Source organism: Salarias fasciatus, unplaced genomic scaffold, assembly GCF_902148845.1.
Source record: "Salarias fasciatus unplaced genomic scaffold, fSalaFa1.1, whole genome shotgun sequence".
Lineage (NCBI taxonomy): Eukaryota > Metazoa > Chordata > Actinopteri > Blenniiformes > Blenniidae > Salarias > Salarias fasciatus.
The window spans coordinates 12,442-39,383 of NW_021941238.1; the positions used below are offsets into that span (position 1 = coordinate 12,442).

General features: G+C 41.7%; 1 protein-coding gene across 1 annotated transcript; it reads left to right on the plus strand.

Moving 5' to 3' along the window:
- Positions 1-1,685: 1,685 nt before the first annotated feature.
- On the plus strand, positions 1,686-20,537 carry LOC115384432 (alpha-tectorin-like). Its single transcript, XM_030086705.1, is given in 25 exon segments — positions 1,686-1,788; positions 2,532-2,627; positions 11,787-11,902; positions 11,988-12,270; positions 12,375-12,466; positions 12,559-12,718; positions 12,849-13,249; positions 13,347-13,920; positions 14,010-14,099; positions 14,102-14,592; positions 14,685-15,237; positions 15,408-16,003; positions 16,360-16,517; positions 16,693-17,090; positions 17,175-17,371; positions 17,508-17,903; positions 17,998-18,281; positions 18,423-18,700; positions 18,855-18,974; positions 19,067-19,251; positions 19,335-19,495; positions 19,635-19,886; positions 19,972-20,131; positions 20,206-20,311; positions 20,395-20,537. Coding segments are annotated over 25 exon segments (6,393 nt in total).
- Positions 20,538-26,942: the final 6,405 nt, after the last annotated feature.

Here is a 26,942-nt window from a genome sequence, read left to right on the forward strand (position 1 = left end):
AGAATAAATCATCTTCTAAGTATCCATAGTATTCTTAGAAAAGATCATGAATAACTATTTAAATTCAGGTCAAATTGCAAAATATAAATTATAGAGCTGAATGGTTCTACTGTGATTTATAGAACCATCGATCATCTATTCAATTCAGATCTATTTAAAACCTGTTAGCGAGAAAAATATCTTCTTTTTTTTCCATTTCGTTTATTTTTGTTCATTCATTTGTGTCTTAGGGAAGCAGTTTGTAGCTATGGATTATGGGATCAGCTGTGAACTGACTGTGGGATCGAGTTCCACCTGACCGTGTTCATGGAGGAGAAACTGGCAGCCTGCAGACACAGCACAGACCGACCACCATTTCTTCAGACAACGTCAACATTGGTAAGTTTGGTTTGGGAGTAAATGTAATGCATTGTTGGGTAGAGCCGTTGAGATGTTTTGCTTCCATTCACATTTATAAACTTGAACATAACTTTTCCTTGCTCAATTCCAGAACTATCGTATTGAGAGGATTTGGCCAGAGGTTTGTCTGTTCAAACAAAAGCTTTTTCCATAGTGTAAAAACGTCTTTACCTTTTTCTACCGTTAGTAGTAGTTAGTAGTTAACAAGCACTACAGTGCAGGAATTTTTTTTTTTTTAGTTTAACTAGTAACATATAATAATACTGGTCATATCAATTCAGAAATTGATCTTTGACATCATGTATGCTTTCCTTTCTAGGTGAATAATAGGGTCAATTACCTTGTTAAGGCCTGTCTGACTCATTTGCTGAATCAAGAGGTCATAAATATGGAGGATCAGACCATCAAACTCTGTGTGTCAGCTTTAGCGTGCCAGGTTGCTTGTGTCGGCTTGAACCATTTTGTTGAGTCATGGAATGCCCACAGGGTGCCAGGTGTTCATATTCTCACACTCTCACTGTCAGTCTTCCTCTCTGTATGTCTTTCTTTTTCTAATTTTGCATGTTGCATGTTGTTTTGGTATTGGAAATAATTAACTTGTAATTTGATACATTCAGTATGTTTAATATTTGCAGTGCTTAATTGTTGTTATTCTCAGGAGTCTGGAATACAACTTAGTCTGAGGAAGGCTATCCCATTTTGAAATTTACCTACCTCCTATTTTTTTAAGCTCTGGATCTTCATTTTTTGCCTTGTGCCAGTAATGCTATGTGTTCAAATTTCTATCAGGCAGAGGGATTCCTAATGCTTTGGCATCAGGTGGCTGTCCAGTCAGGATAGCTGGGGATCTCCTACCCTGCGCTTCAGATGTAGCTGATCTTTATGATGCGGAGAGAGGCTCATCGTTGACCAGACAGTCCTCATTCGGGAGCGATCCTTTTGCATCTGAGGAAGAGAGAGATCATGCACAGGGACGTTTCTCAGAAGCTTTTGGAGATCTCTCAGCATTGTTTGACCACACAGTCAACAATAATCCCGGGCCATGAGAGGATGCTCTGCAGCATCTCATCCGTGTTTCTACATAAAGTAAGTATGATACAGGACACAGCAATACAAATGTTTTACTGGAAGCAGTGGGGATATTTTAATAATTTCTTCATTCAAAGACAGCTGAACCTCAACATTTCTTCTTCAAGGTTGTATTTTTTATTGTCACAGTATATGATGTCTTTATTAATTTGAACGACATTGGCCGTCTTTGTTGTATTAATGTCGTTTCAGCGGAGATGGAGGGCCCTGCTGTCTCCCACCGCAGCCTGCAAGAGGTGATGGTTGCCCAAAGTGCAGGTCCCCTCTCAGCCAAGGCCAGACCGTTGCTGTGGCTGGCCTGTCAGAGGCCTTTGGCCATTGTTTGAGGCCTTGGCCACTGAGTGATGGAATCAATTGTTTTCCGTTGTTCCTGTCACGTATTTTGTTTGGGTTTCTTATGCGCAGGAAGAAGAATTTCTAAAACAATAAACAATTACAAAAACAGCTGGAAAGGTGTCCGTTTACTTGGATCTGTTTGAGTTTATGGACATGTTTGATGTGAGCACTGTGTAAAGATGAACCACTTCTCATTTTGTATATGTATATATATATATATATATATATATATATATATATATATATATATATATATATATATATATATACACTCAACAAAAATATAAACGCAACACTTGTTTTTGCTCCCATTTTTCATGAGATGGACTTAAAGATCGAAAATCCATTGCAGATACACAATATTACCATTTCTTTCAAACATTGTTCACAAATCTGTCTAAATGTGTGTTTGTGAGCACTGTTGCTTGCTGAGATAATCCATCCCACCTCACAGGTATGCTACATCAAGACACCATGATTGGTGCACAGATGTGCCTCACACTGTCCACAATAAAAGGCCACCCTGAAACCCTGAAATGTGCTTTCTTTGTTTTGTTTTTTGCTTTATTGGGGGTCTGGGGACTCAGAACCAGTCAGTATCTGGTGTGACCAGCATTTGCGTCATGCAGTGCAACGCATCTTCTTCGCACAGAGTTGTCAGATTATCAGTTGTGGCGTGTGGAATGTTTGTCCACTCCTCTTCCAAGGCTGTGCGAAGTTGCTGGATATTAGTGGGAACTGGTCCACGCTGTCGTATACGCCGGTCAAGCACATCCCAACATGCTCAATGGGTGACATGTCCGGTGAGTAACCCAACCACCACCATGGGACACTCGATCCACAATGTGCTTGGTGACTTGTTGTTTGTGTGCTGGAGGCGTGGTTGGGTAGAAATGTGCCACTCAGCCCAAGACTGTGTTTACTGGGTGATAAAGGACAGATAGCTAACATATCAAAATCAAATTCTCTGTTATTATGGTAGGGATTTCAGTGGCCACAGCAGCTGATTGGGAACATTTCTGGTCTTATATTACTGTTAATACTGCCCAATTGGATGATACCTATTTTTTTTTCTTTTTTCTCCTCCCTCTTTTTTTCTGGTGTATTAATTATTTGTCTAACTTGTGAGTTTTTTGTCTTTCTTCTCTCTCTTTCTCTTTTTTCTTCTCTTTTCCTTGCTCTAACAGAAACTTGGCTTCAGCAAGATGACTATGTGAGGCTCAATGAATGTACCCCTCCAACCTATGTTAATTTCCAAACAGCTGCATCAGCAGGTCGAGGTGGTGGTGTGGCAGTGATATCGCACTCCAGTCTTCTTCTTAAACCCAAAACTAATGTTAAATTCAACTCTTTGAAAGCTTAATACTCACGCTTACTTGTCCAAATTGGAAGAATCAAAAAGCTGTGCTATTAATTATTGTGTATCGACCTCCTGGTCCTTACTCTGACTTTTTAACTGAGTTCTCAGAGTTTTTAAGCAATATAGTATTGGCTCATAACAAGATCCTTATAATAGGTGACTTTAACATCATGTGGATGATTCTGGTGACAGTTTGAGTAATGCGTTTATTGCAGTATTAGATGGCATCGGTTTCACTCCAATGTTGATGAATCCACTCATAGTCACAAGCACACCCTGGATCTGGTCTTAAGATATGGGATAGAGGTCAGTGACCTAAATGTTCTCTCTCAGAACCCCATACTCTCAGACCATTTTTTGATTACTTTTCAGGTTTTGATTGAAGACTACTCTGCTAATACTAGTTTAAATACTAAACTATCCACAAAGCTGCCCTCGGAGCTAGAATGCTGTGGGAAGTACGGTGCACTGAGCCTATCCTCTAATGTCTGAATGTTATTCCCTTTAGTCCCATTCATTGCTTTTCACCTGTTGTCCCCCCTTCGAGGGGGAGTCTTCTCGAGTTTCAGTTGCTGACTCACTATTACGAGGGCTACGAACAAGCTCCGTCCGGACCGGGAGGACACTCCTGTCGGTGCTGTGCCTGCGGACTGGCTTCGGTTCTACTTCTGGGATCCGTGCTTCTTGTGCTGGACCGTCCAACGGACTGTACTCAACATTGTCCTAGGCTTTACTTCTTATTGTCACATGCCAGCTGTTGCCAAAGCTGTCCGTCCCTGGGAGTGGGATCCTTCCATGCTGTGGTTCTCCCCAAGATTTCTTCTTTTCCCACTGGGCTTTTTGGAGTTTTTTCTTGCCAGATGTGAGGGTCTAAGGCGGTGGTTGCTTCGTTTTGTCTCGTTACTGTGAATTTGACATATTAACATTATGGTTATTCACTTTTTTTTTCTTTTTTTTTTTACCAACCAATGTAACATGTTGAAGCCCTCTGAGGCAACTGTTGTTGTGACACTGGGCTATACAAAAATAAATTGATTGATTGATTGATTGATCTTTCTCTCTCTTGAAGCAATGTTCAAAACTTTTGAGTTGGTCTTTATTTACATTTAAAGGAGGTACTGGTTAGTATTGAGGAGGTATGATTGTCATGTACCAAGTAAAAAATAAAGACTTGATAAAAAAAAAAAAAAAGGAGTGGTCTGCATTTGATATTGAAGCACTGAGCTCCGACATCAGTTTTGACTAGTGATGGGTCAATGAGGCGTCATGAAGCATTTCGACACAATGCAAAACTGTATTGATACTGTGTTTGATACTGTGTCGCTGAATACTGACACCTGCTGGTCCCTAAAAATCCCTACAGGCAACCGAGTTGAAAGACTCAACTGACACTGATTCCATGACCTAGTTAGAAAAACTAGGTCATGTTTTAGTATAACTAAAACAACAAATGAGAGAAAAACAGAATAAAGTGGATGGATTGAAACAGCTGGTAAAATGCATAATGACAAGAAAATAACTCGTACAGATACATAGATTAATTTAAGACTGTTGAAGGTTGACAACATTACATCAGGAAGATAGAAGAGGCAGATAGAAAACCGGTAAAAAGAGAAAATAAATAAATAAAATAATAATAACAAATCGATACATAAAATAAAGTGAAATAATACCTGAGTTCATCCTGGATGTATCTGGGACTTCATTTTTCATGCTTGGCCCGATAATGCCTCAGCACTGAATAGGTGCTTCTGTTCAAATAAGAGAGTTCTGTTGAACAAATGCGACATCTGCAGAAAACAATATGAATATTAAACTCAGAGCCACTTTGAAATTAATTTGAATTCAGACAAATCAAGCGGAAAATCTGAGAGGAACAGGACGAAACAACAAGGATGTTAAAACAATTACCTTATTTCACGAGATCAAAATGGTCCCACAAGGTGGAAACCTTTCTCTTTGCTTGAGGCTGCTCCATAATTCTTGATGAATTTTAGGATGATCACGTTTGAGTAGATCAGAGATTCGTCTCTCAGAGATGGCCCATACATCCCGATACATGACAGATGCGCTTCCTTTTCAACACAGTTTGGCGCGTCAGTGTCAGTTTGAAACAGTTCCAGTATCGGTCACGTGACTTTCTTAAAGCGATACATGCACCGACACGGGGTTTCGCTCTATGAGCTCGACGCACGCGCTGACGCATCGGTATTGCTGGACACATCACTAGTTTTGACTATGGATCAGCAGATGTTGCCACTTTAGCAAAGAAGTATGAGGCCATTCTCCACCACCCACAGTCTATGGAGGCCATCAACAGTCAATACGCCGAATTCAAGTACATAATGAAGCAAATACTTAAAATGGAGTCAGTCAGCACATTCTTAGATACGGTTGCTGCAGCACTTCGATGTGAGGAGCTAAAAGAGATCTCACAGCTAACTTGTGGATATTTGTGCTACATTTCAAGCTTCCAGTGCAGATTGTGAAAGAGGATTTAGTTTAATGAATCACATCAAAACAGCATCCAGAAATCGTCTTGAAATGGCACATTTGGACCAGCTGATGAGCATAAAGTCAAAGCAAGAAGCAGACGAAGCCATCAACCTGGACAAAGTGTACAACCATTGGAGAAGTGAGAAGGCGAGACATGAAAAATAAGGTAAATTTAAATCTACAACAGTTGGAGTGCGATAATCACAAGCAACATCACACATCATTGTGCAAATTGTGAATGTTTTAACAAAACATAACAAAATGTTATGTCTGAAAGGTGTATATGTATCATTTCTTCCATAACAGGACCCTAAGCCAGGCCACAACTGGACCTCACCTAGGCCAAAGCAGGACTCTTCCATGTCCAAAGCAGGACTCTTCTCATCGCCAAAGCAGGACTCTCTCACATAACATACTACACATCTACGCTACACATGTCCGCAGCTCCTCCACAGCTTCACTGGTCCATATTTTTTGCTGTCTTAACAACAGGTTTAGTGAGCTTCAGTCTCTGCCTTCATTGTTTTCTGAGCAAGCAGATATTGGGTCAGTGATCAGACATAATATCAACTGTAGCTTCAGAATAATTGTAATTAAAAACCTTTTTTTAGTTTGGTCTCCTGACAAGGTTTTGTGCTTTGCACTTCACTGAAACCATGAGCAGGAACTACAGAACTGCTGTACTGAGTCAACAAAATATGTTCTTTTGTGCATTTCTTAAAGGGCCAAATGAAGACGAGACAATGTTGGGGCCATGATTGTTTCGCAATGAGCATTAGAGGTCAACAACAGTGTTCCACATTTAGTCAGAATTTTGTTCATGTTTGATTTTGTTTTGCCTATTTTGTGGCACAGGTCAAAAAAAATAAAAGATCATAGTTCTCTACTTTTCACAAGTTGTTTCTCGTGTCTGGTTAGTTCTTCAATTCTTCAGAACGTATCTTCATCTTTGACCCTGAGATGAGTCCCAGCAAGACTGGACCACTGCATGCCACCATTGAACACAATATCTGGAGGCACCATAATGAAATGTAGCCACAAATTCAGACTAGTTCTGGTTTACTTATATGATGTGTTCATATTTGACCTAGAACTTTGTCATGGTTTAGGCTAGACAAGATCATAGACTGTAAACCAGTTCTGGGTAAGTCTGAGAGCTGTGGCTCCCGTTTGACTGAGTACTAACGTATTCAGCTCTTGCTTGAAATGTAGCATTATGACTGGGCTGTGGGTCATATGTGAGAAATAAGTGTGGACCACTCGTGTCATTCCATGTGGTAGGTGGGTCAGAATAAAAGTGCGTAGTGGCCCAAATTTGGGTGAGTGCTGGTTTATTTGGTCTCTTCTTGGCTGATATTTGGCACTGTGTTGGTTTTGTTGTGGCCCACTGCTGGCAAACAACTGTTGACCACCTTTGTGCCATCATTCCATATTGTACTTGGACTAGAATAAAAGCGTACAGTGGCCCACATTCGGTTGAGTGCTGGTTTATTCGGCCTGTTTCTGGTTGACATGTAACATTGTGAAGGCTTAGTTGCGGCCTAGTTTTGGCAAACAGGAGCGGCCCTCCCAGGTGCCATCATTCCATGCGGTATGTGGGCCGTTTGAACATGTCAGGTATGGGCCAGATATGGGACAAAAGAATTTTTGCAAGTGGCCCACATTCGGTTGAGAGCTGGTTTATTTGGTTATTGCATTGTTGGCAGATGTTAAAAATAAATCAATTGTAGTCTGTGGTGAGTAATAATGCAGCATCAAATGATTTTAAAAATTATATGCAAATGGCAGGACTATGTCCTATGATTACAAAACCAACCAGAATTACTACCCATAGCGCAACCACCATTGATAACATATACACAAGTTTCCACAGAGACATATTTATTGGCAATCTTATGACCGATGTGAGTGATCACTTACCTGAAAATCCTTCAATTTTTTTACGAGACAAATCCAACAAAGCTATTGAGGCCATCAGAGAGGATTTAAAGAAGCAAAATTGGGATCAAGTTTATACGGGAAATTTAAATAATGCCTACAATACCTTATTAATTTATATAGCAAAAATTGCAAAGTAACGAAAATTGCTTGTGGTGAGAAAAATACTATTAATAACCCATGGATGACAAGCAGTCTGAATAACGCCTGTAAGAAAAAAAATATCTCTACACATTGTTTCTCAACCTAAGAACAAAAGAAGCTGAGGTTTGGTATAAAAAATATAAAAATAAACTGATATCAATCTTAAGACAACAGAAAAAGGATTACAACACATAATTAATAGAGAAAAGCAAAAATAGTACAAAAAACACCTGGGTTGTAATCAACACAGTCTTGCACAAAGGCAAGTTTAAACCCATAATTCCAAACTATCTAACAAAAAACAAAATAGACATTTTTGAAAAAAGGACATTGTAGAGGAATCTAATTATTACTTTGAGATATAGGAAAAACATCTATCTCAAAATATCCCAGACGAAAACATAGATATTGGAATAATACAAAATAATCAATGTTGCATCTTTCTTGAGCCTGTACGAGCAAGTGAAATATTCAGTATTGTTCGTAATTTTCCAAATAAAAATTCCAATGACTATACAGACATGAACATGTTACTAATAAAACAAATACTAGATCTTGTGACTGAACCCTTTAAATACATCTGTAACTTGTCATTTACCACAGGAACATTTCCAGAGTGTGAAAATAGCCAAAGTAATTTTACTTTTCAAAAAAGGAAATAAAATTGATGTCTCCAATTACAGACCCATATCGTTACTTCCTCAGCTTTCTAAAATTTTATAAAAATTATTTGTGATCAGATTAAATAAATTTATTGATAAACAAAAAATTTTAAGTAACAATCAATATGGATTTCGGACTAATCACTCAACCGCCACAGCAATTACAGAACTGGCAAAAGAAATTACAAATGCAATAGACAAGAAATGTTTTTTAGTAAGTGTCTTCGTGGATCTTCAAAAAGCATTTGATACTCTAGATCATGACATATTACTGTGTAAATTATATAGGTACGGTATAAGAGATGTTGCTTATGAATGGGTCAAAAGTTTTATAAAAGATAGAAAACAATTTGTTCAAATTAACGACATAAAATCTAAAAATTGTAACGTAACTTGTAGGGTTCCTCAAGGATCCATTCTTGGACCAGTACTCTTTCTTCTCTATATTATTGACATTGAAACTGCTTCCAACTTATTGAAATGCATCTTGTTTGTGGACGATACTATGTTGTATTATGCTGGAGACAATATGAATGAAGTATTAGAAAATGTGGAGAAAGAGGTTAAGAATGTTATAAAATGGTTCAGCGCTAACAAACTTTCTCTGAATATCAGTAAGACCAAATATATGATTTTTAATTGCAGAAGGAAAAATGTCGACACAACACTGACAGTGGAAGGTATAGAGATTGAAAGAACAAATGAAGTTAAGTTCTTAGGTGTATCGCTGGACGAACAACTAACATGGAAATCCCATATAGAGTACGTTAAAACTAAGATTTCTCAAACCATCGCCGTGATGTACAAATTGAAAGTCACTTCACAATAATTCTTTGTTTCTATTGTAAAATTAATTGATCATACCATATCTGACCTACTGTGTTGAAGTCTGGGGAAATGCTTGTAAGACCTACATTGAACCACTCTTCCTTTTACCGAAACGAGCGATTCATGTGGTGAATGGAAGTGGTTACAGAGACAACACTTATGCAATATTTATAAAATTGAAATCCTTAAAACTCAAGGAATTGGTTGAACGAAACCTTCTTAAAACAATGTATAAAGCTCACTGGAAAAAATTACCGTATTGGCTCGAATATAAGACGACTCCGATTATAACATGACCCCTATTTACAAAGATCATTTTGTGAAAAAAAAAAAAAAAAAATGCTGAAGACAATAAGGTCACTCATAAAACAACTTTTTATTATACAATTATTATGAACTCAAAAACTCACAACTGAGATAACATTTCACGAGATATAAAATGAAAAAAACAATGAGTAAAAATATATATTCTCTTTCTCAAAATAAGAAACAATAAGCAACAAATAAGAAGCCTCAAGAGGTCTAAACTGCATAAATGATGTAAATAACTTTCCAGTTCTTTTAGCTAAATCCCGGCTCTGGTGGTGGGCATTCTTTTTTCATTCTTTTGACTCTGCTGCATTGATCACCATCAGTTTAAAGTTGGTATCATAACTTCGCCTCTGTTGTTTGCTCAGTTGTCCAGCGTTGGAGCCCCTTTGTTCCAGATGATCCGCCATTTTTCATCAGATCATTTGATCTCATTTCGTTGCTCCTCTCGCTCTCTGGTCAGTGATACTTTGGCTCCATGTAGCGGCGCGGATGCGTATTGACCATCTACCGTAAGTCCGCGATTATAACACGACCCCACTTTTGAGGATGCAATTTCTGTAAGAAAACATCGCCTTATATTTGGGCCAATACGGTACCATATAACATACAGAATAGATTTGCAAAGCGAGACAGTCAATATCGTTTAAGAGGAACTGAAGTCTTCAAACTACCGGAGTAAAGAACTAAATTGAAGGAAAGATGCATTACAACAAAAGGAATCAAATTATGGAATAAACTTGACAGTGAAATTAAGAGGTCTCAGTCCATTTACACCTTCAGGAAATGTTTAAAAGCACAGTTATTGGGAGGGTACGACTCTGCTTTAAAGTATAGTCAAAAATTAGAGTGATTGCTTATTTAATTTTGTTGTAAATATTTCGTGATGGTTTTTCGGTATTTTGATTTTGTGAAATGGTTGTATTTGATTTCGTGAAGTTTTTTGATATCTGTTGACAAATCTTGGCAAATTGTCATTTATTTTATGTTGATAGGGGCAGACATTATAAGTCTCACTTCTTTCTCTTCCCTTTCATTTCTTTTAAAAGAATGAAACACATAAAATCAATCAATCAATTTGGTCTGTTTCTGGTTGACATCTGAAATTGTCTAGGCTTAGTTGTGGCCTACTTTTGGCAAACAGGAGTGGCCCTCCCAAATGCCATCATTCAATGCGGTATGTGGGCCGTTTGAACCTGTCAGATATGGGCCAGATATGGGCCAAAAGAATTTTGCCAGTGGCCCACATTCGGTTGAGAGCTGGTTTATTTGGCCTGTTTCTGGTTGACATCTGAAATTGTCTAGGCTTGGTTGTGGCCCACTTTTGGCAAACAGGAGCGGCCCTCCCAAGTGCCATCCTTCCATGCGGTATGTGGGCCATATGAACAAGGCAGGGATGGGCCAGATATGGGCCCAAAGAATTTTGCGATCTGGGCCAGGACAGATTTTTTTTAAAACAGGCTTTTGGCCCATAATTGTCTTTTGCCAGAGGCATTGCAAAGAAATGACTGAATGCTATGAGGAACTACATTTGCGTATATAAACCCTTCAGGTATCCTCGGAGCTCACATCAACTTGATGGGAACACAGGGAGAAGACAGGAGGAGGTAATCAATTTGGATTGAGCATTGTTTTCAAACTGTTGTTGAGCATAGCAAGATAGGGAGATTTTCAAGTTGTATTTATTATTTGCAGTTTTGATAATCAATTACTAAACTGTATATGACCTTGTCCATCTTTCACTTTCATTCATTTTCTGTTCACAGGTTTTTCTTCTGAGCGTCAGAGAATGGCAAGACACATGATTTTGTTTGTGGTGCTTTTCAGCATCATAAGTAAGTTATAAAAGTCAATTCAATCACATTTATGTGGGTGTATGAACCCAAATTCATGCATTTTTCAATTTATAATGTTTTTTTTTTCTAGTTGGAGTGGCTCCTCGGCAGTCAGGTGAGTTCACTGAAATCCTAATCCTCGATCTCTGTCAAGAGAAATAGGGCCTCAGACGTGTGCAGCTGAAATCATCAAATAAAGAATTTAAATAATTTTTTTTCCAGAAAAAGATTTTTAGATTAAGTGCTCATACATGTTTCTTTTAATTTTTTTGTTTTGTATACCTTCATTAAAAAAGTGAATTCAACCAATATTAAAGCAATACAGAAAGACTATGGCTATAGATATATTATTTTTTGTTACTTCAATATTTGCATTATTCTACCTCATAGGACCTCTGTACCCGATAAATGGAAGACGAAGTTCACGATCGGACAATGGCAATTCGCCTCGGATTCATCTCAGCCAACCATTTGTTTACTTCGGACGTTCGTACTCACAGATTTATGTGTGTTTCTCTTTCTTTCGAGAACTTGAAATAGTTCGAACTCGCAGTGGTTGTACTGAGAGCTGACTGTGTGTTTTTTTCGCAGGTGAACCATAACGGACACCTGACCTTCACCGCCCCGTGGAGAAGTTTCACGCCTCAACGCTTCCCGATCAATGGATCAAGAGACGTCATTGCTCCGTTTTGGACAGACATAGACAACCGTGAAAGAGGTCAGATCATGTACAAGGAACACAGAGGTGGCCACATTCTCCAACAAGCTACGCAGGACGTCAATCAGTATTTCCCGGGGCTGAACTTCCAAGCCGTCTCAGTGTTTGTAGCAACCTGGTACGAGGTGGCTTATTATCCAAGAACATCAACTGTGAGTCCTCCTTTTCCTCAAAACAAATATTTATGTGCTTGGTGATTTCATGTGCATGCTGACTATATGAATAAAATGAACCTTTAATTTTTTTTCTTTTTCAGAAAGCAACATTTCAGGCAGTCCTGATTTCTGGTGGACGGTACTCATTTGTGCTCATGAATTATGGGGCAATAGACAGGACGAATCTCAGCATACAGGTAAGAGTCATTAAATTCTACTTTATAATGTTGAAATTTTTTGAAAATGAGTGAAGTACAACTTAAAATGCTGTGTGCCTTGTGATTTCCAGATTGGGTACGACACAGTCCATTCAGTTCATCATCACTCCATCCCGTTCTACTTTGGCACTGATGCCGATGGGAGGGTTTTCCAGCAGAGAAGCAACGTGAATGTTCCCGGTTGCTTTGCCTTTCGGACAGACTCTGGAACGAGTGGCTGCACTTTTGATGGTGAGACCCAAAGCAGCTGATGACCTGCTTTTCTGAATGCTGGCCAACAGAGTTGGCCAGCATTCAGAAAGAGTGACTGTTGATGAAATCAAAGCTTTTCAATGAGGAATTTCTTCCGCTTCCTCTGCAGGTGTGCCGGTGCAGCTGGGCGACTCCTTCTGGAGCGATGGGATGTGTGCGGAGAGGTGCACGTGCACATCAGAAGGCCTGCAGTGTCAAAGCCAGCCCTGCTCCTTTTCCCAGATCTGTCGGCCCGCCGCCTTTCAGTTCTCCTGCCAGACGATACAGAGACGCACGTGTAACATCGTTGGCGATCCCCATTACTACACCTTAGACAACCAAGTCTTTCACTTTCAGGGCACGTGCACTTATGTCCTCTCTGAGCAGTGTGGCAGTGCACTGCCATATTACAGAGTCGAAGGCAAAAATGAGCACAGGGGAAGTACCAGAGTTTCTTGGGTTCGACTGGTCAAAGTGTTTGTCTACGATGAAGTCATCGAGTTGGTCAAAGGACATCGTGGTAAAGCGAAGGTTGGTTATTGCCTTTATTGATTCTAGCATAAAGAAATACAATATTTGATTAAATGCATGTTTATCAAACTGAGCATTCTTGCTGTTCTGTTTACAGGTTAACGGGGACTTTGTGTCAACTCCAATCTCTCTCAATAATGGCACAGTGCAGGTTTATCAGTCAGGTTTTTCTGTGGTCATCAACACTGACTTTGGCTTGGAGGTGTCTTATGACACCAATCATCATGTCCAGATCAGCGTGCCCCTCGATTACCGAAACTCCACATGTGGCCTGTGTGGAAACTTCAACAATCGTCCCGAAGACGACTTCCGAACCCGTCAGGGTGAGATCGTGAGCTCGGATGTGGATTTTGCCAACAGCTGGAGAGCATCCGGAGACAACGAGCCCAGCTGTGATGTCCGATGTGGAGGTCTGGACTGCTCCGGCTGCACAGCTGATCAGACGGCGCTCTACAGCACCACTGCCAATTGTGGCATCATTCAGAGCAGCTCAGGACCTTTTGCTGCCTGCCATCAACAACTTCCCCCCCAGAGGTTTGTGGAGAGTTGTGTGTATGATCTGTGTGTAGGAGGAGGGTACCAGCCTTTTCTCTGTCAAGCCATTGAAGCCTACGCCAGTCAGTGCCAACAAAATGGTGTACAAGTAAGCTGGAGGAGACCTGGCTTCTGTGGTAAGACTGTTATTCTATAATAATTCATTTCACCAGTCTTTTTAATATTTTCTTGTCAAGTTTATGGTAATTTCCTTCTGATCTTTTAGAAATCCCCTGCCCAGCCAACAGCAACTTTGAATCCCAAGGCACTGGATGTCCACCGACTTGCGTCAATCCCAATTCCACCGACGACTGCCCCTTCCTGCCCGAGAGAGCTGCGTCTGCAATGCGGGCTACGTCCTCAGCGCTGGAGTCTGCGTTCCTCATGCCGAGTGCGGTTGCAGCTTCGAAGGCCGCTACTACAGCTCTGGGGAAACTGTGATACTCGGCGAGGACTGTGGGAGACGCTGCAGCTGCAGTTACGGCTCCATGACTTGCAGCTCTCACGCTTGTGGCCCGCATGAATCCTGCAGCGTGGAGGAAGGAGAGCGAGGATGCCGACCGAATAGCTATGCGACATGTTGGATAAGGGGCCCGGGGTCCTACCAGACATTCGACGAACTGACCTACCGATATCCCGGAGCATGCCGATTGACCCTCGCAAAAGTAATGGGGACGTCGAGCCACCCGCACTTTATGGTTACTGCAGAAAAGGTGCCGAGGGGCAGGGAGGGTTTCATCCGGATTTTAAACTTTGAGGCAGAGGGAACACAAATCTCCATAGAGATGTCAAAGTTCAGTCATGTTCAGGTAAGACACCCAATAAAAGTAAAACATTGTTCAATTTTGTTTTATGTCATGAATACTGAAAACATAATTTCAACATATTTTCATCATTGTAGGTCGACAGTCAGCTGATCAAACTGCCCTACAGCTCTGCATCCAACCGGATCCAAATCTATCACAGCAGCCTTCACAGTGTCACCCTTCGCACCTCCTTTGGCGTGACCGTGCAGACCGTTTGGCCTCACTTTGTCCAGGTCACTGCGCCAAGCGTCTATGCCGGTTCACTCGGTGGACTTTGTGGTGATTACAATGGTCACCCTCGTGATGACTTCCGCACGCCCAACGGCTTCCTGGTCGACAGTTCTCAGGCGTTTGGGGACAGCTGGAGAGATGGCTCCCTGTCCGCACACTGTGTGGAAAATCTGGATGAAAATACAGAGAATAATCACAACGTCAGTGAGTACTGTGGCATTCTCACCTCGCCGCAAGGACCTTTTGCGCCGTGTTGGTCGACGGTGGACCCACAGCAGCAGGTGCATGTGTGTGAGCAGATCATTCAGGGATCTGCGGATCCGGCATCGAAGGTGTGTGAGGTTCTCCGAGATTATGCACTCATGTGTCAACAGAACGGTGTTGTCCTGGAAGAGTGGAGGAATGTGACAAGCTGTGGTAAGTGCCAAAATGATTATTTTTTCTTTCTTTTCGAGATATGATTTGTTGTTTTTAAAACTGCAATTGACCATTTCACGCCTGTTATGATATTTCAATCACCATCAGTCCATATGGCTGAAACACTTTGATTATTAACCTAAATCTCTTGTATTTTTCTGTCTTGACAGAGTTGGCCTGCCCTGCAAACAGTCATTATGAACTCTGTGGAGACTCCTGCCCTTCTGCCTGCCCCAGCCTCTCTTTCCCCTTCACCTGCAACACTCAGTGTCAAGAGGGCTGCCAGTGTGATGACGGTTTTGTCCTCAATGGGAACCAGTGTGTGCCGCCTACATCCTGTGGATGCTATCATCAAGGACGCTATCGGCACGGCGGCGAGCAATTCAATGATGGCGAGGAATGCCAGAGCTTGTGCACATGTAACGGCACAACTGGGACTGTTCACTGTGTCCCCAGCTCCTGCGGTCCTCAGGAGTCCTGTCGTGTGGTGGAGGGCGTCTTTGGCTGCCACCCCAAACCCCACGGCACCTGCTACGCCTCCGGAGACCCTCACTACAAAACCTTTGACGGCATGAAATATGACTTTCAGGGAACCTGCCGCTACATCCTGGCAAAAGACTGCAATGGGACCGGCCCAAGTCAGTTTTCTGTGGAAGCTAAGAATGAGCCGTGGAATGGCCAGCTGGTTTCAGTAACAGCTGAGGTTTTTGTGAAAGTTTGGGGGTATGAAGTGCGCATGTCAAGAAACAATCGGGGCACGGTGGAGGTGAGAGGAATCATTTCCAAATGTCTAATTTCAGCAAAGTTGTCAATCTTTCCGAGTGCAGATGATATTACACCCCAACTATGACCCAGGACTGTTGTTTTATGACCAGAAATCCAAGTAGATTAAGATATTTATAAAGTAGTTTAGATCCAGCAATACTAATGCATTATTTGGTCCACATACGGTCATTTTAAATTCATTGAACATAGCTCTGAATTTATTCGTCAGGATAGATATACATATCTGTTGCGCTTTCACCATCATCAACAGTCACAAAAAAAAAAAAAAAAAAAAACATTCAGTGAACAGTCACATGAAATTAGCCTGCTTTTATGATTTGTTCTGTGATTCTACAGGTGGATGGAATAATAACAAACTTGCCAGTGGTCTTGAATGGAAGTCGCGTCACTATCTTTGTTTCTGGGTCTCGAACATTCGTCAATGCTGATTTTGGCCTGAGTGTCACTTTCGACGGACGCTCCACGGTGTTCATCACTCTGCCCTCTGACTTCAGGTACTTTTTAAATTCAAATGCTTTGATTTCAACTACCAGCAACCTGAAATGGTTGAAAACATTCCATGCATTTTGTTGAAACACTAGTTGTCTTGCTTTATTTTTTTCCAATAAAAGTCAATCTTCCTTCGACTCATAATAACGAGACATTTCCTGCTTCATTCAATACCATCAGAGGAGAAACATGTGGACTTTGTGGAAACTTCAATGGAAACAGCAGCGACGATTTCTACACACCCTCTGGAACAGTCACATCTCCAGATGAATTCGGGGCCGCCTGGAAGGTGGCGGGTAATTACAGCTGCAGTGACGGCTGTGGCTCGTCCTGCCCACGGTGTACCGACGAGCAGCCTGCCAGAGACCAGTGCCAGGTGATCCGAGCAGCCGACGGCCCCTTCAGCTTCTGCCACGACCAGGTGGACCCAGCACCATTTTTCAGTGACTGCGTATTTGACGTATGCGTGTCAGGGAGCGGGGGTCCCGATCTTTTGTGCCAAGCCATCGACGCTTACGTCAGTGCCTGTCAGTCTGCTAATGTTCCAATCTTCCCGTGGAGACAGAACACCACATGCAGTGAGTCCAGCTGTCATTTTTGAAGCAAGTCTGTGTAAGTCTGTAAATCGATGAACACCATCTTTTATTCCCTTGCTTTGTTAGGACTGGACTGTCCGGCTAACAGTCACTATGAGCTGTGTGGTACCGACTGTGGGCACACCTGTGCCAGCAGCCCCGATGCCACCTGTGAGCATGTTTGCTCTGAGGGATGCTTCTGTGATGAAGGCTTCCTGAGGAGTGGGACGCAGTGTGTTCCTATGGAAAGCTGCGGCTGCCAGTATGACGGCTTCTACTACAATGTAAGCGACATTTGCTTCACCCAGTCCTCATTGATTGGAACTTTTTGTCAGAATATTAAGAATATTAATATAATATTATATATTATATTATATAATATTAATATAAGAGTCATCTAACCTTTCTGTCATACGACAGGCTGGAGACTCCTTCTGGACAGACGGCTGCTCCCAGAGGTGCAGATGTCATGCTCCCAATGACCTGCGCTGCTCTTCTGCGTCTTGCATCTTAGACCAACGCTGCACCATAAAAAACGGTCTTCTGGGCTGCTTTGATGCAATGTCGACTTGCACCGTGTGGGGAGATCCACACTATGTCAGCTTTGATGGAGCGCTGAGTCATTTCCAGGGCACATGCTCTTACATTATTACCAAGAGTGTCCGGCACCGTGCCAACGAAACCCAGTTTAGAGTGATAGGAACCAATAATCACCGTGGCAACAACCTTGTGTCATTTGTATCAGCAGTGGATGTTTACCTCTCAAACCACCCTGAGAGTGTGCACGTCAGGATTGGACCCAACAGAAGAGTAAAGGTAATATCTTTAACTTTAACATTTGCTGCTTGATCTGTTGGGAAAACAGATGTTTCTTTACTTCTAACCTGCCTTTGACCTTTCACCCTCACAGATAAATGGAAGTGCGGTGTCTCTTCCCACCATTGCAGGGAACTTAGCTCAGCTGGAACGGCAGGGAAACTTCATAGTGGTCAATGCCGGGGACTTGGTTGTCCAGTTCGACGGTCAGAGTACTCTGCTCGTCAGAACGGCCGAGAACCGCAACAACAGACTCACGGGGATGTGCGGGAATGCCAACAATGATCCAGCAGATGACAAAGCGTTTCCCAACGGCACTCTGGCAGTGAACGACGATGAGTTTGGACACAGCTGGAAGGCATCCACAAGCCAACCAAGGTGAACACTTATGAAATACTTAATTACTGCAAATAAATCAAACAGAACATGTCCTAAATGGTAATTTTGAAAGTTATTATACGCAACCAGGCAAGATAAAAACATTTTCTAGGTTGTTTAAAGGCTGCTGTGTTTGTCCAGATGTGGATCCACTGATGAGAGAATCACCGATCAGCTGAGCGACCTCACCAACGTGGAAGGATACTCTGCGCTCTGCAGCATCATCACCAACACCAGCGGCCCCTTCGCTGCCTGCCACCCACACTCAGACCCTCGACCGTTCTTCAGCTCCTGCGTCTATGACCTCTGCCTCTACACCACAGCCAATGGCATGCTGTGTTCTGCAGTGGCCGCTTACGAGAGAACCTGCGCCGTGGCGGGAGTGAACGTCTCCGAGTGGCGCTCTGGATTGTCCTGTGGTATGTTCTATTTCCCCCCTCAGGTTGTTCTTCTACAAAAAGTGATCATGTGATGACTGAATAGAGCAGATAGGGGGATCTTTCTGAACTTTGTTTCAGAATTTGCTGTTTCTTTGTGTAACTTGTCGGTTTTTCCTCTTTTTTGTCCGTGCAGCCGAGTCAGATCCCTGTGAGCAGCTGGACTGTGTAGAACATGAGTGGTGTGGCCAGAAGAATGGCGTGTATGGCTGCTTCTGTGACGAACACCACCATCGGCCCAACAATGAGAGCTATGGTACCAGCAACTCCACGATTTTTGCTCCAAACAGTAAAAATTGATCGTCTGGATGAACTTTGCACAAATTGTTTCCCATTTGTATCTCACAGATTCGTCCATCACTTGCGTGAGCAGCTCAGGCACCATGTCTGTGTCCCGCTGTCAGCTGTTTGAGGCTGGTTTCCCCTTCACTGTCCTGCACCTTCGAGATGACTCCTGCAACGGGACGCTTGAGGACGGACGCCTGGTGTTCCGCTTTGACAACAGCGACCAGCTGTGTGGGACCGTCCTCAGGGTACAGATTTCTATTGTCGACTGCAATAATGATCTTACTGCAGGTGATTCATGATTTTTTTGTTTTGTCTTTTCGATTTCAAGAGCAATGGAACCCACTTCATGTACGAGAACATCATAAAAGGAGACATAGATTCTCACGGAGGTCTGATCAGCCGCCAGAGGAGCATCAATCTGCGGTTCTGCTGCGAATACCCTCTGACTCAAGCCCTGTCCATGGCTGTGGGAATCAACCCGGTAGAAAGGTGACGATGGTTTCCTTCCATTCTTCAGCTTGTGATTAAAATGTGTTTGAAGTCTTACATTCAGACTGATAATACAGTCAAAACAAATGAAACATGTTAATATTTAGACTTCTTTTCCTCTTTTATGTTCCTCTCATAGCATCGTTGGGAAGAAGCTCCCGGCCGGCCGGGGACTGTATCAGACTAAGATGCTGCCATACTACGACGCCGAGTTCCGCCAACCCTTTGCCAGCAACAGGAATGCAACGATAGAATTGGACCAGGAGCTGTATGTGGAAGTGCAGTCCGAAGGGGTCGATGCCAGCCAGCTCTCCACCATCCTGGACTCATGCTGGGCCACACCCGTCAACGTTGCTGACCACCCTGTCCGCTGGGATCTCCTCATTTCACAGTAACTATTCTTACTATCTTTGACTCAGTTTTCTGATTGTGAATCTCCTTTGTAATAATCATTGTTCCACTCTCCTTATCTTCAGGTGTCCTAATCCAGCAGATGGGACCGTAGACGTGATCCAGAACGGCGTCTCCACTGTGTCCCGTTTCTCCTTCAGGATGTTCACCTTCACCAACTACACCTCCATCTACCTGCACTGCCATGTGCACCTGTGCCTGTTGCAGCACAACAACTGCACCACGGTACGTCTCTGCTGGTGGACGGCGCAGCGTGGCGTCTCCGGAGCTCTCTAATGGCGTGGCGTCTCTCTCCACAGAACTGCTACCCGGGTTACAACCACCGGCGATCGCGGAGGGACGTGTCCTACCACGACTCGACGGCCATCTCGGTCGGACCGCTCACCCTGAAGCGGGACAAAAGAGGTGACTCTGCCATCTTGTGGATCACTCAGAGCCTGATCAATCCATTTATTGTGAATCACTGGACTCCATTTCCTCTCTTACAGGCTTGGTGGTTCGTGCACAGAGTGCTGTGGCCCAAGCGACGCCGGCCCACGTGGCGGCGGCGGCGGTGGCCCTGCTCGGCACCGTCCTGATGGCCACAGTTGTGCTCTGGGTGAAAAGAAAGATCCAACAGAAAAAGAACTGAGGCATCACTTTCTGTGGATTAACGTCTTGGTGGTTTTCTTTCTCAGAAGGTTTTTTTTTCTTGAGATGCTTGCAACAGTATTCAAGAATATTGTTTATGTGAAGTTTTGAAAAGATGAGGGGAGAGGGCAACTTTTAAAACGTACTGCACTGATTGCTTTCAGTTGTTTCTTTTATGATTACTAATAATTATTGATTGTATTGATTTAAATTATTTTATTATATTATTGTTGGATGTAATTATGTATAATGAAGGCCAAGAAACTTTAACTGCTGCCATTAGATCAAACCGTCTGTACGCTGTGACAATGAAAACTGCAGCGGTTCTATTTAGGCTGTGTGAACATCAAGGAAATCCCAAAGGGTGTGCGGGGTTCTGGGTTCTGTCCAGAATGCAGAGGTAGCAGGAAAAAATAGTCGTTAAAAGCAGCTCATGACATTACAGCTCCTCAGTTGCTTTACACCTGCCAGAGTTGTTACTGAAGTCTGATGTGACATGTGACTCAAGCTGTGGTAATAATTGATCGATATGTGTTATTTTGAAGTTATCTGGCCTTTTCTTGTTTGTTTTTATATAAATGCTGGAGATGTGTTTTGATGTATACTCAGCTTGCTGAAACATTTTACATATTCTGAAGTGATTGTGACAATATCCATACAACATATGAAGGAGCTTAAATACAGTTTGAGTTTATCAATGTGAAAATTGCCATTTCATATTTAAATGCTCATTTGTGGTTTAGATGTGAAGTGATTATTTAAATGATCACTTCACATCTCAAACACAAATAAGCATTTAACCTGTAATTACAGGTTAAAATATTCACAGATGATTAGGTACAGTTCATGTTGTGGTTAATTACTTTTTAAAATATGTGTATAAATAAGTGAAGGTTAAAAATCCATATGGATAAGGTTTGTTGGATGGTTTTCTGGAAGTTTGCATCTTTAATTGCCTGTTAAAAAAAAGTTTCGCTTTGGGTGTGACTGTCCTGCATCAGACAGACAGTTGGGCAAGTGGAGTGGAGCCACAGTTTAGTTTTTTTTTTCCTCTCTTTCTCTTTTTCTTTATATCTCTGGACATTACCTTTGCTATTTTATTTATTTCTCTAGACATTATGTTTTTGTCACACGACTTTGAAGTTTAACAGTTTGAGTGAATCGAGAGGATTCTGTGGAGTTTTTTGTATTTCATGTGTGGATTTCAAGAGGAGATTGGAGCGTCAAGGTTGGACTTCATTATTCAGGAACCTACAATATACAGTATGTGTTTAATGTAATAGGTTCTTACCTCTTAATTATCCGTGAATCTGCATGCATGCTGATACCAAATAAAGCTGTGTTTCGAGTGGAATTGTTTCTTTGTTTATCATTCAATTGGTAACCGGCTAAAACGGAAGGGCATTTATTTATTTGGCAGTTCAAATACAAGTCATGTGAAACATGTTATGACAAAACGTAAAAAGCGAAGTCCTAATGAAGTCCTAAGTTTTCATGAAAAAGAATACAGCTGTTCTTTAATACTGCACAAACACATTTATAGTTCAGTCAAAAGGCACAACGGTGTCACCGATGTTTGTCAGTGCACAGCACAGATGCACAGTTTTGTCTTCATCCTCTTCTGGCTGCAGCATGTAGGTCTGCTCCTCCACTGGTTCACAACCACTGGTCGCACAGTCACTTCATGACATGGTCTGTAAAGCCACCAAACTCTCAGCAGCTTCTAAATTTTTCCTCCTCTTGTTGCAGCTTCTAGCATGTTCATCACAGGCCTGGGCTGCTGGACGTGGTGCTGGGACCTTGTTGTGGCCCAGATCCACTAATGGCAACCAGTCAGTTGTGTCTGGGGGAAACAGGTCTGATGGATGTCCTGGAGTGGACAGATGAAAAAAAAAAAAAAAAAAAAAGACATTAAAAAAAAAAATCTGTGTCACAAACAGGTCATTACATGAACTACAACTTACATAGACTCTACTATAAAGAATATGAGGAATAACCCTGGACATACTGTCTTGTCATCACGGTCACTTTTTAACTCTCATAATAAACCATAGTCACTTCATCATCCACACATTCTGTTGCACGAAAACATACTGTACATATTAGTATATATATTATAGCTCCTGTTATATTTTAGATTCATGTTCTATTTTAAGTTAGGTCTTTCCTCCTTTTAGATCTATATTATTATTATATTATCCTATTGAAATTCTTATTAAGATTTGGACTATTATTTATTCTTATTCCTTATTTACACATTCCCTGACTGTTTTGCCCCTGTGTGTTCTTTGAGCCTCTGTAATGGTAAATTTCTCCATGGTGAGATGAATAAAGGCTGTAGTATTCTATACACATCCATACATGCTCGCAGAATTACTCTAAACCTTGAAGATTAAGAAATGCTGAACTCTATCCTTACAATACCAAACAAGCTATGTGGTGCATTGGAAGTTGATTTGTTATTTTGGGCACATTTACTTGAGGGTCCCCTGGAGTGGCTGCTCTCAAGTATCAGTTGCTCAGATTCGAAATTGTTTCTGAAGCAGCACGAACCCTCAGTAATAGTCAATCGTAACTCCAGCACCAAAACGTAATTTTAGACAGGAGTCTAATATGTTCGGTTGCGCCACAGTGCAGAGCACAGGGTTCCCACAAAAGTCATTCTGATCAAATGCTGCATAAAATCATCAAGTAATAACGCTGAGCTTACCGGATACAAAGTGGAGATCACAGACTCTCATGTTCTTTATGCTTGATTCCTGCACATCAGCTCTTGAAATCCTCTTTAGCCAGCTAGCCGTCTTCTTTGAGAGACTTGTTGAGTCTGCTCTCCTTGGTGCGTGAAAACAGCCGGTATCCGAAATAAAAAAAAAAAACGACGCACATCGCGGTCTGCCCGGATCCCACAACAGCACGAAAGTTCACCATTGTCAGTCTGGACTATTCTAGTCATGCACAGGCGATGATTTGTACCGGATAATCTGTTCAGTCCCCCTGAAACCGCTGTGTGACCACACCGTGTGTGTGCCCTCCAACATGGCGACTGTTGTGGAAGGTCACGTGACGTCTGTTGGGAACACCCTATTGTAGACGGTCCCTTAATCCCGCAGCACCACCGGCTGCTAATCGAAAACAATATTGCTTCTGGCGCTTGATAGACAGATACTTTTAATAAAAATGAGCTTGTAGCAAATAGTCCACCTCACAACGATGGAGGCGCCCTTTGTATGTTACTGACGTTTGTTAAAGAGTTCTTGAGACCGAAAGTCCGCATCTGTCAATACGCTGCTAACTTTAATGGACTGTTCAGTGAATGATATACCTAATTCGTAGCCACGAATTAGTATTTCGTGTGCACAATGTATTATTTCGCGGCCACAAATTAGCTTGTGGAAGCTTATTCAGTCGCGTTTACATCACGAGTTCTCATTTTGGAGCTCAAACTTCCCGCGGTGGAGCTCAGCTTGTAGCCTGAGCCGAGGACAGCCAGCTGTGGTGTGCGTGCGGAGTAGTGACCACTCTCTTGCATCGCTTTCTGCTCGGCTTGAATCAGTAGTGCCGTGAACAGCAATTGGTGATGGTGAAACGCATACTGTAATGCACTATATCGAAAATGTGTTTAAAACTCATATCACCGTTATTGAAAAAAAATATACCGAGGTATATATTGATATCGAAATTTTGTCCAGCCCTATCATGATGATTATTATGAAGATATGAATATCTTTATCTATTACAGAATTTCCCAGTTTGAGATCAATAAAGTAACTCTCTCTCTCTCTCTCTCTCTCTCTCTCTCTCTCTCTCTCTCTCTCTCTCTCTCTCTCGTTATTCTTCTTATTATTACTTTTCATGTCATCTTTGGGTGCCCGTACCCTGAATCCCCACCCTTACTGTGCAGAATATTGTGGCCAGAAACTTCACATGGACCAAAATGAAAAGCTGGTCATGTTCGGTGTGACTCATGTGGTAGCCATTGATGGCTATAGTGGAAAGGTGGTTGGCTATTCCACAATGCCCATAAAAAATAACCTCACCATCTATGGAGAGATTTGCAGGTATGCCTGCAATGTTGAGTTGTGTGTTGTGTTGTGTATATTATTTCATAGCTTTTACAGTTGTGTAATTTAGGTGGGTTGAAGTAGAAAGAAAAAAAAGACAGAACAACTTAACCCAGAATAAATCATCTTCTAAGTATCCATAGTATTCTTAGAAAAGATCATGAATAACTATTTAAAATTCAGGTCAAATTGCAACATATAAATTATAGAGCTGAATGGTTCTGCTGTGATTTATAGAACCATCGATCATCTGTTCAATTCAGATCTATTTAAAACCTGTTAGCGAGAAAAATATCTTCTTTTTTTTCATTTCGTTTATTTTTGTTCATTCATTTGTGTTTTAGGGAAGCAGTTTGTAGCTATGGATTATGGGATCGGCTGTGAACTGACTGTGGGATCGAGTTCCACCTGACCGTGTTCATGGAGGAGAAACTGGCAGCCTACAGATACAGCACAGACCGACCACCGTTTCTTCAGACACCGTCAACATTGGTAAGTTTGGTTTTGGAGTAAATGTAATGCATTGTTGGGTAGAGCCGTTGTGATGTTTTGCTTCCATTCACATTTATAAACTTGAACATAACTTTTCCTTGCTCAATTCCAGAACCATCGCATTGAGAGGATTTGGCCAGAGGTTTGTCTGTTCAAACAAAAGCTTTTTCCATTGTGTAAAAACGTCTTTACCTTTTTCTACCGTTAGTAGTAGTTAGTAGTTAACAAGCACTACAGTGCAGGAAATTGTTTTTTTTTTTTAGTTTAACTAGTAACATATAATAATACTGGTCATATCAATTCAGAAATTGATCTTTGACATCACGTATGCTTTCCTTTCTAGGTGAATAATAGGGTCAATTACCCTGTTAAGGCCTGTCTGACTCATTTGCTGAATCAAGAGGTCATAAATATGGAGGATCAGACCATCAAATTCTGTGTGTCAGCTTTCGCGTGCCAGGTTGCTTGTGTTGGCTTGAACCATTTTGTTGAGTCATGGAATGCCCACAGGGTGCCAGGTGTTCATATTCTCACACTCTCACTGTCAATCTTCCTCTCTGTATGTCTTTCTTTTTCTAATTTTTCATGTTGCATGTAGTTTTGGTATTGGAAATAATTAACTTGTAATTTGATACATACAGTATGTTTAATACTTTGCAGTTGCTTAATTGTTGTTATTCTCAGGAGTCTGGAATACAACTTAGTCTGAGGAAGGCTATCCCATTTTGAAATTTACCTACCTCCTATTTTTTTTAAGCTCTGGATCTTCATTTTTTACCTTCTGCCAGGAATGTTATGTGTTCAAATTTCTATCAGGCAGAGGGATTCCTAATGCTTTAGCATCAGGTGGCTGTCCAGTCAGGATAGCTGGGGATCTCCTACCCTGCGCTTCAGATGCAGCTGATCTTTATGATGTGGAGAGAGGCTCATCGTTGACCAGACAGTCCTCATTCGGGAGCGATCCTTTTGCATCTGAGGAAGAGAGAGATCATGCACAGGGGCGTTTCTCAGAAGCTTTTGGAGATCTCTCAGCATTGTTTGACCACACAGTCAACAATAATCCCGGGCCATTAGAGGATGCTCTGCAGCATCTTATCCGTGTTTCTACATAAAGTAAGTATGATACAGGACACAGCAATACAAATGTTTTACTGGAAGCAGTGGGGATATTTTAATAATTTCTTCATTCAAAGACAGCTGAACCCCAACATTTCTTCTTCAAGGTTGTATTTTTTATTGTCACAGTATATGATGTCTTTATTAATTTGAACGACATTGGCCGTCTTTGTTGTATTAATGTCGTTTCAGCGGAGATGGAGGGCCCTGCTGTCTCCCACCGCAGCCTGCAAGAGGTGATGGTTGCCCAAAGTGCAGGTCCCCTCTCAGCCAAGGCCAGACCGTTGCTGTGGCTGGCCTGTCAGAGGCCTTTGGCCATTGTTTGAGGCCTTGGCCACTGAGTGATGGAATCAATTGTTTTCCGTTTGTTCCTGTCACGTATTTTGTTTGGGTTTCTTATGCGCAGGAAGAAGAATTTCTAAAACAATAAACAATTACAAAAACAGCTGGAAAGGTGTCCGTTTACTTGGATCTGTTTGAGTTTATGGACATGTTTGATGTGAGCACTGTGTAAAGATGAACCACTTCTCATTTTTGTATATGTATATATATATATATATATATATATATATATATATATATATATATATATATATATATACACTCAACAAAAATATAAACGCAACACTTGTTTTTGCTCCCATTTTTCATGAGATGGACTTAAAGATCGAAAATCCATTCCAGAAACACAATATTACCATTTCTTTCAAACATTGTTCACAAATCTGTCTAAATGT